This window comes from Oncorhynchus mykiss, unplaced genomic scaffold (assembly GCF_013265735.2).
Source record: "Oncorhynchus mykiss isolate Arlee unplaced genomic scaffold, USDA_OmykA_1.1 un_scaffold_87, whole genome shotgun sequence".
Lineage (NCBI taxonomy): Eukaryota > Metazoa > Chordata > Actinopteri > Salmoniformes > Salmonidae > Oncorhynchus > Oncorhynchus mykiss.
The window spans coordinates 1,121,437-1,134,332 of NW_023493659.1; the positions used below are offsets into that span (position 1 = coordinate 1,121,437).

The 12,896-nt window shown below is 43.2% G+C and overlaps 1 protein-coding gene across 6 annotated transcripts in view; it reads left to right on the forward strand.

The window, feature by feature from the left end:
* Positions 1-381: 381 nt before the first annotated feature.
* Positions 382-12,896, forward strand: part of LOC110515175 (glutamate receptor 2-like) — a 64,004-nt gene continuing 51,489 nt past the window's right edge. For all 6 annotated transcript variants that reach the window (XR_005041630.1, XM_036971958.1, XM_036971959.1 and 3 more), the window contains exons 1-2: positions 382-754; positions 5,307-5,447. Coding sequence is in view for 5 of the 6 variants with exons in the window: in XM_036971958.1 (XP_036827853.1) it covers positions 625-754; positions 5,307-5,447 (271 nt within the window). In the remaining variant the exon portion in view is untranslated. The remainder of the gene's footprint in view (positions 755-5,306; positions 5,448-12,896) is intronic.

Consider the following 12,896-nt stretch of genomic DNA (forward strand, 5'->3'; position numbering starts at 1 on the left):
AGTTTAAATGTAAATGTTTAATAGCATTCTTTTTCATTACAAACCAATGCATTTTTAAATATATTGTGGTTAAGGTAGAGTATGATTTCATTTAATAATTTAATTAGAATTGTTTTAACACCAATCATAGTCAAACTATCGCAAAGTGTTTGACTTGAGAAAATACAAAACATGTATTTTTTAAAGAGCCGTTTGGGAGCCAAAAGAGAGCTGAGCAGAACGATCCGGCTCACTGAAAAGAGCCGGAATGCCCATCAGTAATGTGGACTGTTTCCCCAACAACCTGACTCGGCTGCTCTCGGCTCTTTCCGTTCTCATCGGTATTCCGAAACTGTACGCGCGCTATCGACGATGAAAAGGCTCCAGCAGTGTTCGCGCGCCTCATAAAGAGAGAGAGAGAGAGAGACACAGAGAGAGAGCCAGAGATCCGCAGAGCCGGAGCGATCTTCCCACGACCGAACCGCTACAGGACCTGAGACCAGTGCATTAGACACGCAACCCCCTGCTGTGGGTTCCCTCTGCTGTCCGGTAACCAGGTCGCCATGCTGACCGTCTGATTAGCCGTCTGTGTGCCTGTCTGGAGGAACTGACCGTTATTCGGTGTACTGGGCCGTTATTCAGTGGATGTATGTCGACGCCTCTCGGTATGAAATGTCTGAACTAACAACGATGAGGAATCTGCTGCTCGTGTTTCTCCTAACTGTCATCTGCTTGAGACGCGAGGCGCTCTGCGGTTCTCCCAGTGTTCAGATCGGTAGGTACATTCATATATATTACATATTGAAAATAAATTATTCATATAACATATAAATATATATATATATTGCATTAGACAGTGGTCTATGTTGTCTCCGTGTACTGACACGTAGTGTGGTTATTAGCCTGCCTAACACTGGAGCGGTGGTTTCATCTGCATTACACTGCATCTGAGATGGCGGGAGGGAGAAACGGGGGAGGAGGAAGAGAGGGAGAGGAGGGAGAGACAAGGGGGAGACGGAGAGGGAAAGAGAGGAGAGCAAGAGGGAGATAATGAGGAAGGAGAGAGAGAAGGGGAATTAAGGAGAGAGTGAGTGATGGGGTATATATAAGCTATTGAGAAGGCAGAAGGGGTTCAAGGCCTGGTCTTTAAAACAGATTTAAAGATGCTATTATTAATGATGAGTTCTGCTTCCTGCTGCATTATCATGGAAGACAGAACTGGGTATCATACCAGGCCTTGATTAGGATTATTATTGGTATTATTATGGTTATTATTATACAGTAACAGCAGTCAGTGATTCAAGGCCTGTTCCAGACAACCTCACAGTGACTTCTCATAGACTGATAGTTAAATAGGTCTGTTTCAGTTCAATATGTCGGTTTTAGTTCAATATATCTATTTCAATTAAATGTGTCTGTTCAGTTAAATGTGGATGGCCGTTTCAGTTCATTATGCATGGCCGTTTCAGTTCATTATGCATGGCAGTTTCAGTTCATTATGCATGGCCGTTTCAGTTCATTATGCATGGCAGTTTCAGTTCATTATGCATGGCAGTTTCAGTTCATTATGCATGGCCGTTTCAGTTCATTATGCATGGCCGTTTCAGTTCATTATGCATGGCAGTTTCAGTTCATTATGCATGGCAGTTTCAGTTCATTATGCATGGCCGTTTCAGTTCATTATGCATGGCAGTTTCAGTTCATTATGCATGGCAGTTTCAGTTCATTATGCATGGCAGTTTCAGTTCATTATGCATGGCAGTTTCAGTTAAATGTGGATGGCCGTTTCAGTTCATTATGCATGGCAGTTTCAGTTCATTATGCATGGCCGTTTCAGTTCATTATCCATGGCCGTTTTAGTTCATTATGCATGGCAGTTTCAGTTCATTATGCATGGCAGTTTCAGTTCATTATGAATGGCAGTTTCAGTTCATTATGCATGGCCGTTTCAGTTCATTATGCATGGCCGTTTCAGTTCATTATGCATGGCAGTTTCAGTTCATTATGCATGGCAGTTTCAGATCAATATGGAAGTTTCAGTTCATTATGCATGGCAGTTTCAGTTCATTATGCATGGAAGTTTCAGTTCATTATGCATGGCAGTTTCAGTTCATTATGAATGGCAGTTTCAGTTCATTATGCATGGCAGTTTCAGTTCATTATGCATGGCAGTTTCAGATCAATATGGAAGTTTCAGTTCATTATGCATGGCAGTTTCAGTTCATTATGCATGGCAGTTTCAGTTCATTATGAATGGCAGTTTCAGTTCATTATGCATGGCAGTTTCAGTTCATTATGCATGGCAGTTTCAGTTCATTATGCATGGCAGTTTCAGTTAAATGTGGATGGCCGTTTCAGTTCATTATGCATGGCAGTTTCAGTTCATTATGCATGGCCGTTTCAGTTCATTATGCATGGCCGTTTCAGTTCATTATGCATGGCAGTTTCAGTTCATTATGCATGGCAGTTTCAGTTCATTATGAATGGCAGTTTCAGTTCATTATGCATGGCCGTTTCAGTTCATTATGCATGGCCGTTTCAGTTCATTATGCATGGCAGTTTCAGTTCATTATGCATGGCAGTTTCAGATCAATATGGAAGTTTCAGTTCATTATGCATGGCAGTTTCAGTTCATTATGCATGGAAGTTTCAGTTCATTATGCATGGCAGTTTCAGATCAATATGGCAGTTTCAGTTCATTATGCATGGCAGTTTCAGTTCATTATGCATGGCAGTTTCAGATCAATATGGCAGTTTCAGTTCATTATGCATGGAAGTTTCAGTTCATTATGCATGGCAGTTTCAGTTCATTATGCATGGAAGTTTCAGTTCATTATGCATGGCAGTTTCAGTTCATTATGCATGGCAGTTTCAGTTCATTATGCATGGCAGTTTCAGATCAATATGGCAGTTTCAGTTCATTATGCATGGAAGTTTCAGTTCATTATGCATGGCAGTTTCAGATCAATATGGCAGTTTCAGTTCATTATGCATGGCAGTTTCAGTTCATTATGCATGGCAGTTTCAGTTCATTATGAATGGCAGTTTCAGTTCATTATGAATGGAAGTTTCAGTTCATTATGAATGGAAGTTTCAGTTCATTATGAATGGCAGTTTCAGTTCATTATGCATGGCTGTTTCAGTTCATTATGCATGGAAGTTTCAGTTCATTATGCATGGAAGTTTCAGATCAATATGGCTGTTTCAGTTCAATATGGATAGCTGTTTCAGTTCAATATGGCAGTTTCAGTTCAATATGGCTGTTTGAGTTAGAAATGGAAGGTTGTTTCAGTTTAATATAGCTGTTTGAGTTAGATATGGAAGTCTGTTTCAGTTCAATATGAATGGCAGTTTCAGTTCAATATGGCAGTTTCAGTTCAATATGGCTGTTTCAGTTAGATATGGATGGCAGTTTCAGTTCAATATGGCAGTTTCAGTTCAATATGGCTGTTTCAGTTAGATATGAATGGCTGTTTCAGTTCAATATGGCTGTTTCAGTTATATATGGATGGCAGTTTCAGTTCAATATGGCTGTTTCAGTTCAATATGGCTATTTGAGTTGGATATGGGAGGCTGTTTTAGTTCAATATGGATGGCTGTTTCAGTTCAATATGGCTGTTTCAGTTCAATATGGATGGCTGTTTCAGTTCAATATGGATGGCTGTTTCAGTTCAATATGGCTGTTTGAGATAGATATGGAAGGCTGTTTCAGTTCAATATGGCTGTTTGAGATAAATAAGGAAGGCTGTTTCAGTTTTATATGGATGGCTGTTTCAGTTCAATATGGATGGCTGTTTCAGTTCAATATGGACGGCTGTTTCAGTTCAATATGTCTGTTTGAGATAGATATGGAAGGCTGTTTCAGTTCAATATGGATGGCTGTTTCAGTTCAATATGGCTGTTTGAGATAGATATGGAAGGCTGTTTCAGTTCAATATGGCTGTTTGAGATAGATATGGAAGGCTGTTTCAGTTCAATATGGCTGTTTGAGATAGATATGGAAGGCTGTTTCAGTTCAATATGGATGGCTGTTTCAGTTCAATATGGATGGCTGTTTCAGTTCAATATGGATGGCTGTTTCAGTTCAATATGGATGGCTGTTTCAGTTCAATATGGATGGCTGTTTCAGTTCAATATGGATGGCTGTTTCAGTTCAATATGGATGCTGTTTCAGTTCAATATGGATGGCTGTTTCAGTTCAATATGGATGGCTGTTTCAGTTCAATATGGATGGTCATGGAAATATGTAGATGTTGATGCAGCTGAACATTCTCTCTGTTTAATACAGACACAGAGTGTTTCTAAAGAAGATCTCTGTTTAATACAGACAGAATCAGTGTTTCTAAAGAAGATCTCTGTTTAATACAGACAGAATCAGAGTGTTTCTAAACATTCTCTCTGTTTAATACAGACAGAATCAGTGTTTCTAAACATTCTCTCTGTTTAATACAGACAGAATCAGAGTGTTTCTAAACATTCTCTCTGTTTAATACAGACAGAATCAGTGTTTCTAAAGAAGATCTCTGTTTAATACAGACAGAATCAGAGTGTTTCTAAACATTCTTTCTGTTTAATACAGACAGAATCAGTGTTTCTAAAGAAGATCTCTGTTTAATACAGACAGAATCATAGTGTTTCTAAACATTCTCTCTGTTTAATACAGACAGAATCAGAGTGTTGCTAAACATTCTCTCTGTTTAATACAGACAGAATCAGTGTTTCTAAACATTCTCTCTGTTTAATACAGACAGAATTAGAGTGTTTCTAAACATTCTCTCTGTTTAATACAGACAGAATCAGTGTTTCTAAAGAAGATCTCTGTTTAATACAGACAGAATCAGACTATTTCGTAACCAAGCCGTTCTGGGTAGACAACGTCAGAAAGTTGAACCACAGAAGACAGGGAAACAACATACAGAGTACTGCCAGACCGGCTAGATATCCAGCTAAACATTCTCCCAGAGTACTGCCAGACTAGCTAGATAACCAGCTAAACATTCTCCCAGAGTACTGCAAGACTAGCTAGATAACCAGCTAAACATTCTCCCAGAGTACTGCCAGACTAGCTAGATAACCAGCTAAACATTCTCCCAGAGTACTGCCAGACTAGCTAGATAACCAGCTAAACATTCTCCCAGAGTACTGCCAGACTAGCTAGATAACCAGCTAAACATTCTCCCAGAGTACTGCCAGACTACCTAGATAACCAGCCAAACATTCTCCTTGTGTGTGGGGGGGGGGGGTTCTGTGTGTGTGTGTGTGTGTGTGTGTGTGTGTGTGTGTGTGTGTGTGTGTGTGTGTGTGTGTGTGTGTGTGTGTGTGTGTAGGAGGGCTGTTCCCACGCGGTGCTGATCAGGAGTATAGTGCGTTCCGGATTGGAATGGTCCAGTATGGAACCCAGGACTTCCGCCTCACTCCTCACATAGACAACCTGGAGGTTGCCAACAGCTTCGCTGTCACCAACTGCTGTGAGTAACACACACACACAGACACACACAGACACACACAGACACACACGGGCAGGGGAGTGAAGGGGTGGAGAGATGAGGGTACCCTGCATGATGCTTGGGGCAGTCCGCTGCCTGTTTTTAGGACGGTTGGTCAGAAGAGAGAGCAGGTCCAGCCTCTCCTCTAAGTTCTCTCTTACTTCACACGCTGCTCTCACCTTACAGAGAACCAGCCAGGTCATTCAAGATTGACCAAGAAATTGGACGTCTAGCCATGTCCCGAGGACATGGGGCATTGCTTTCAAAACCTGTCACTAGGGGGAAAAGTGAGCGCTATTACCATCAAGTAGGCTGGGGTTTTGTGGACTGAGTTGGTGGATGGATGTCCATCAGTGGAGGCTCCTCAGAGGAGGAAGGGGAGGACCATCCTACTCAGTGAATTTCATGAAAATAAAAATAGTGAAACATTAAAAATGTTATATTTTTTTTAGATAAAACTATACTGAATATATTCACATCACCAAATAATTGATTAGAACACACTGTTGTTTTGCAATGAAGGTCTACAGTAGCCTCACCAGTACTCTGTAGGGTAGCACCATGGTGTAGCTGGAGGACAGCTAGTGTCTGTCCTCCTCTGGGTACATTGACTTCAATACAAAACCTAAGAGGCTCATGGTTTTCACTCACTTCCATAGACTTACACAGTAATTATGACAACTTCCAGAGGACGTCCTCCAACCTATCAGAGCTCTTGCAGCATGAACTGACATGTTGTCCACCCAATCAAAGGATCAGAGTATGAATCTAGTACTGAAAGCATCTCTCTAGCAAAGAGAGAGAAAGACAATAGTTGAACAGTTTTTTACACATTCATTTCTTCCTAAATTAAGCGAGAGAGACAGAGACAGAGGAGAGACAGAGACAGAGGAGAGACAGAGACAGAGGAGAGACAGAGACAGAGGAGAGACAGAGACAGAGGAGAGACAGAGGCAGAGGACAGACAGAGACAGAGGAGAGACAGAGACAGAGGAGAGACAGAGACAGAGGAGAGACAGAGACAGAGGAGAGACAGAGACAGAGGAGAGACAGAGGAGAGACAGAGACAGAGGAGAGACAGAGGAGAGACAGAGACAGAGGAGAGACAGAGACAGAGGAGAGACAGAGACAGAGGAGAGACAGAGACAGAGGAGAGACAGAGACAGAGGAGAGACAGAGACAGAGGAGAGACAGAGACAGAGGAGAGACAGATATATTTTGTAGTATATACAGTTGAAGTCGGAGGTTTACACACTGTCACGCCCTGGCCTTAGTTATCTTTGTTTTCTTTATTATTTTGGTTAGGTCAGGGTGTGACACATACACCTTTGCCAAATACATTTAAACTCAGTTTTTCACAATTCCTGATATTTAATCTTAGTAAAATCCCCTGTCTTATGTCAGTTAGGATCACCACTTTATTTTAAGAATGTGAAATGTCAGAATAATAGTAGAGAGAATGATTTATTTGAGCTTTTATTTCTTTCATCACATTCCCAGTGGGTCAGAAGTTTACATACACTCAATTAGGGTCAAACGTTTCGGGTATCCTTCCACAAGCTTCCCACAATAAGTGGGAATTTCGGCCCATTCCTCCTGACAGAGCTGGTGTAACTGAGTCAGGTTTGTAGGCCTCCTTGCTCGCACACGCTTTTTCAGTTCTGCCCACAAATTTTCTGTAGGGTTGAGATCAGGGCTTTCTGATGGCCACCCCAATACCTTGACTTTGTTGTCCTTAAGCCATTTTGCTTCGGAAGTATGCTTGGGGTCATTGTCCATTTGGAAGACCCATTTGCGACCTAGCTTTAACTTCCTGACTGATGTCTTGAGATGTTGCTTCAATATATCCACATAATTTTCCTTTCCTCATGTCCATCTATTTTGTGAAGTGCACCAGTCACTCCTGCAGCAAAGCACCCCCACAACATGATGCTCCACGGTTGGGATGGTGTTCTTCGGCTTGCAAGCCCCCCCTTTCCCCCCTTTTCCTCCAAACGTAACGATGGTCATTAAGGCCAAACAGTTACATTTGTATTTTATCAAACCAGAGGACATTTCTCCAAAAAGTACGATCTTTGTCCCCATGTGCAGTTGCAAACCGTAGTCTGGATTTTTATTGGCGGTTTTGGAGCAGTGGCTTCTTCCTTGCTGAGCGGACTTTCAGGTTATATCGATATAGAACTTGTTTTACTGTGGATATAGATACTTTTGTACTTGTTTCCTCCAGCATCTTCACAAAGTCCTTTCCTGTTGTTCTGCGATTGATTTGCACTTTTCGCACCAAAGTACTTTCATCTCTAGGAGACAGAACGCGTCTCCTTCCTGAGTGGTATGACGTCTGCGTGGTCTAATTGTGTTTATACTTGCGTACTATTGTTTGTACAGATGAACGTGGTACCTTCAGGCATTTGGAAAATGCTCCAAAGGATGAACCAGACTTGTGGAGGTCTACAAAAATTTTTCTGAGGTCTTGGCTGATTTCTTTTGATTTTCCCATGATGTCAAGCAAAGAGGCACTGAGTTTTAAGGTAGGCCTTGAAATACATCCACAGGTACACCTCCAATTGACCTGGGGTGGCAGGTAGCCTAGTTGTTAGAGCGTTGGGCCAGTAACAAAACAAGGGTGTGATGGTGTGGGGGTGTGGGGGTGTGATGGTGTGGGGGTGTGATGGTGTGATGGTGTGGGGGTGTGATGGTGTGGGTGTGTGATGGTGTGGGGTTGTGGGGGTGTGATGGTGTGGGGGTGTGATGGTGTGGGGGTGTGATGGTGTGATGGTGTGGGGGTGTGATGGTGTGGGGGTGTGATGGATTGGGGGTGTGATGGTGTGGGGGTGTGATGGTGTGGGGGTGTGGGGGTGTGATGGTGTGGGGGTGTGATGGTGTGATGGTGTGGGGGTGTGGGGGTGTGATGGTGTGGGGGTGTGGGGGTGTGGGGGTGTGATGGTGTGGAGATTTGATGGTGAGATGGTGTGGGGGTGTGATGGTGTGGGGATGTGATGGTGTGGGGGTGTGATGGTGTGGGGGTGTGATGGTGTGGTGGTGTGATGGTGTGGGGGTGTGATGGTGTGATGGTGTGGGGGTGTGATGGTGTGGGGGTGTGATGGTGTGATGGTGTGGGGGTGTGATGGTGTGGGGGTGCTTTGCTGGTGACACCATCAGTGATTTATTTAGAATTCAAGGCTTAACCAGCATGGCTTCCACAGCATTCTGCAGCGATACGCCATCCCATCTGGTTTGCGTTTTTCAACAGGACAATGACCCAACACACCTCCAGGCTGTGTAAGGGCTATTTGACCAAGAAGGAGAGTGATGGAGGGCTGCATCAGAAGACCTGGCCTCCACAATCACCCGACCTCAACCCAATTCAGATGGTTTGGGATGAGTTGGACCGCAGAGTGAAGGAAAAGCAGGCAACTGTCACGCCCTGATTTGTTTCACCTGTCCTTGTGTAACAGTATAACTTCCGTCCCCTCGCCCCGGGCTCGAACCAGGGACCCTCTGCACACATAGACAACTGACACCCACGAAGCATCGTTACCCATCGTGCCACAAAAGTCGCGGCTCTTGCAGAGCAAGGGGAACAACTACTTCAGATCTCAGAGCGAGTGACATCACCGATTGAAACGCTATTAGCGCGCACCACCGCCGCTAACCATTTCACATCGGTTACACTCACCCCCCTTTTGACCTCCTCCTTTTCCGCAGCAACCAGTGATCCGGGTCAACAGCATCAATGTTACAGTATAGCTTCCTTCCCTCTAACCAGCGTTTTGTCTCAGCTTCTGTTTTTTCCAAGTCTCTCTTTTTCTCGCCCTCCTGGTTTTGACACTTGTCTGTCCTGACCACCTGCCTGACCACTCTGCATGCCCCTGACACTGTACCTTTGCCTCTACTCTGGATTATCGATCCCTGCCTGCCTTGACATGTTGTTTGCCTGCCCCTGTTGCTGTAACAAACTTTGTTACTTCAACACAGTCTGCATTTGGGTTTTACCTGGAACCCTGAGAGCAACAAGTAATCAGCATATATGGGAACTCCTTCAAGACTGCTGGAAAAGCATTCCAGGTGAAACTGTTGAGAGAATGCGAAGAGTGTACAAAGCTGTCATCAAGGCAAAGGGTGGCTACTTTTAAGAATCTCAAATATAAAATATATGTAGATTTTTTAAACACTTTTTTGGTTACCAGATGATTCCATATGTGTTATTTAATAGTTTTGATGTATTATTCTACAATGTAGAAAATAGTAAAAAAATAAAGAAAACCCCTCAAATGAGTAGGTGTGTCCAAACTTTTGACTGGTACTGTATATATATATATATATATTTTATGTTTATGTTTCATATAATTTACTTAGTTACTTAGCTAGCGAATGCAGCTAGCTAGTTTAGCCTACTCAAACACCTGGTTCAAACAGAGAGTGTTGCTATATTAGCTAGCTGACTATGGCTATCCAACAGAGAGTGATGCTATGTTAGCTAGCTGGCTATGGCTATCCAACAGAGAGTGATGCTATGTTAGCTAGCTGGCTATGGCTATCCAACAGAGAGTGATGCTATGTTAGCTAGCTGGCTATGGCTATCCAACAGAGAGTGATGCTATGTTAGCTAGCTGACTATGGCTATCCGACAGAGAGTGATGCTATGTTAGCTAGCTGGCTACAGATATCCAACAGAGATTGTTAGCTAGCTGGCTATGGCTATCCTACTCTGGATCAGAAGGTTGCGTGTTCGATCCCAGTCGTAACCCTAACCCTTTTTATATAACCTTTATTTTATTTAACCTTTATTTAACTAGACAAGTCAGTTAAGAACAAATTCTTATTTACAATGACGGCCTACTAGAAGGAAAAAGACTGCGGGATGGGGGCTGGGATTAAAAATAAAAAATAAATACAAAATATAGGACAAAACACACATCACAACAAAAGACAAGACGAAGAGAGACCTAAGACAACAACATAACATGGCATGGCAGTAACACAACATGAAGAGAGACCTAAGACAACAACATAACATAGCATGGCAGTAACACAACATGAAGAGAGACCTAAGACAACAACATAGCATGGCAGTAACACAACATGAAGAGAGACCTAAGACAACAACATAGCATGGCAGTAACACAACATGAAGAGAGACCTAAGACAACAACATAGCATGGCAGTAACACAACATGAAGAGAGACCTAAGACAACAACATAACATAGCATGGCAGTAACACAACATGAAGAGAGACCTAAGACAACAACATAACATAGCATGGCAGTAACACATGACAACACAGCATGGTAGCAACACAACATGAAGAGAGACCTAAGACAACAACATAACATGGCATGGCAGTAACACAACATGAAGAGAGACCTAAGACAACAACATAACATAGCATGGCAGTAACACATGACAACACAGCATGGTAGCAACACAACATGAAGAGAGACCTAAGACAACAACATAACATAGCATGGCAGTAACACATGACAACACAACATGGCAGTAACACAACATGAAGAGAGACCTAAGACAACAACATAACATAGCATGGCAGTAACACATGACAACACATCATGGTAGCAACACATGACAACACAGCATTGCAGCAGCACATGTCAACACAGCATGGCAGCAACACATGACAACACAGCATAGCAGCAACACATGACAACACAGCATGGCAGCAACACATGACAACACAGCATGGCAGCAACACATGACAATGCAGCATGGTAGCAACACATGACAACACAGCATGGTAGCAACACAACATGAAGAGAGACCTAAGACAACAACATAACATGGCAGCAACACATGGCAGCACATCATGGTAGCAACACAACATGAAGAGAGACCTAAGACAACAACATAACATGGCAGCAACACATGGCAGCACATCATGGTAGCAACACAACATGACAACACAGCATGGCAGCAACACATGACAACACAGCATGGCAGCAACACATGACAACACAGCATGGCAGCAACACAACATGACAACACAGCATGGTAGCAACACATGACAACACAGCATGGTAGCAACACATGACAACACAGCATGGTAGCAACACAACATGACAACAACATGGCAGCAACACAACATGACAACAACATGGCAGCAACACAACATGACAACACAGCATGGTAGCAATACTTTACAACACAGCATGGTAGCAACACATGACAACACAGCATGGTAGCAACACAACATGACAGCAACACAACATGACAACAACATGGCAGCAACACAGCATGGTAGCAACACAACATGACAACACAGCATGGCAGCAACACAACATGACAACAACATGGCAGCAACACAACATGACAACAACATGGCAGCAACACAACATGACAACACAGCATGGCAGCAACACAACATGACAACAACATGGCAGCAACACAACATGGCAGTAACACAACATGGTAGCAGCACAAAACATGGTAGAAACATTATTGGGCACAGACAACAGCACAAGAAGTTAGAGACAACAATACATCACGCAAAGCAGCCACAACCATCAGTAAGAGTCCATGATTGAGTCTTTGAGGGAAGAGATTGAGATAAAACTGTCCAATTTGAGTGTTTGTTGCAGCTCGTTCCAGTTGCTAGCTGCAAGAAACTGAAAAGAGGAGCGACCCAGGGATGTGTGTGCTTTGGGGACCTTTAACAGAATGTGACTGGCAGAACGGGTGTTGTGTGGAGGATGAGGGCTGCAGTAGATATCTCAGATAGGGGTGTGTGAGGCCTCAGAGGGTTTTATAAATAAGTATCAACCAGTGGGTCTTGCGACGGGTATACAGAGATGACACGTTTACAGAGAAGTATAGAGTGCAGTGATGTGTTCTATAGGAAGCATTGGTGGCAAATCCGATTGCCGAATGGTAAAGAACATCTAGCCGCTCGAGAGCACCCTTACCTGCCAATCTATAAATTATGTCTCCGTAATCTAGCTAGGATGGTCATCTGAATCAGGGTTAGTTTGGTAGCAGGGGTTAAAGAGGAGCGATTACGATGGAGGAAACCAAGTCTAGATTTAACTTTAGCCTGCAGCTTTGATATGTGCTGAGAGAAGGACAGTGTACCGTCTAGCCATACTCCCAAGTACTTGTATTAGGTGACTACCTCAATCTCTAAACTCTCAGATGTAGTAATCACACCTGTGGGGAGAGGGGCATTCTTCTTACCAAACCACATGACCGTTGTTTTGGAGGTGTTCAGAACAAGGTTAAGGGCAGAGAAAGCTTGTTGGACACTAAGAAAGCGTTGTGTAGAGCGATTAACACAAAATCCAGGGAGGGGCCAGCTCAGTATAAGACTGTATCATCTGCATATAAATGGATGAGAGAGCTTCCTACCTCCTGAGCTATGTTGTTGATGTAAATTGAGAAGAGCGTGGGGCCTAGGATCTAGCCCTGGGGAACTCCCTTGG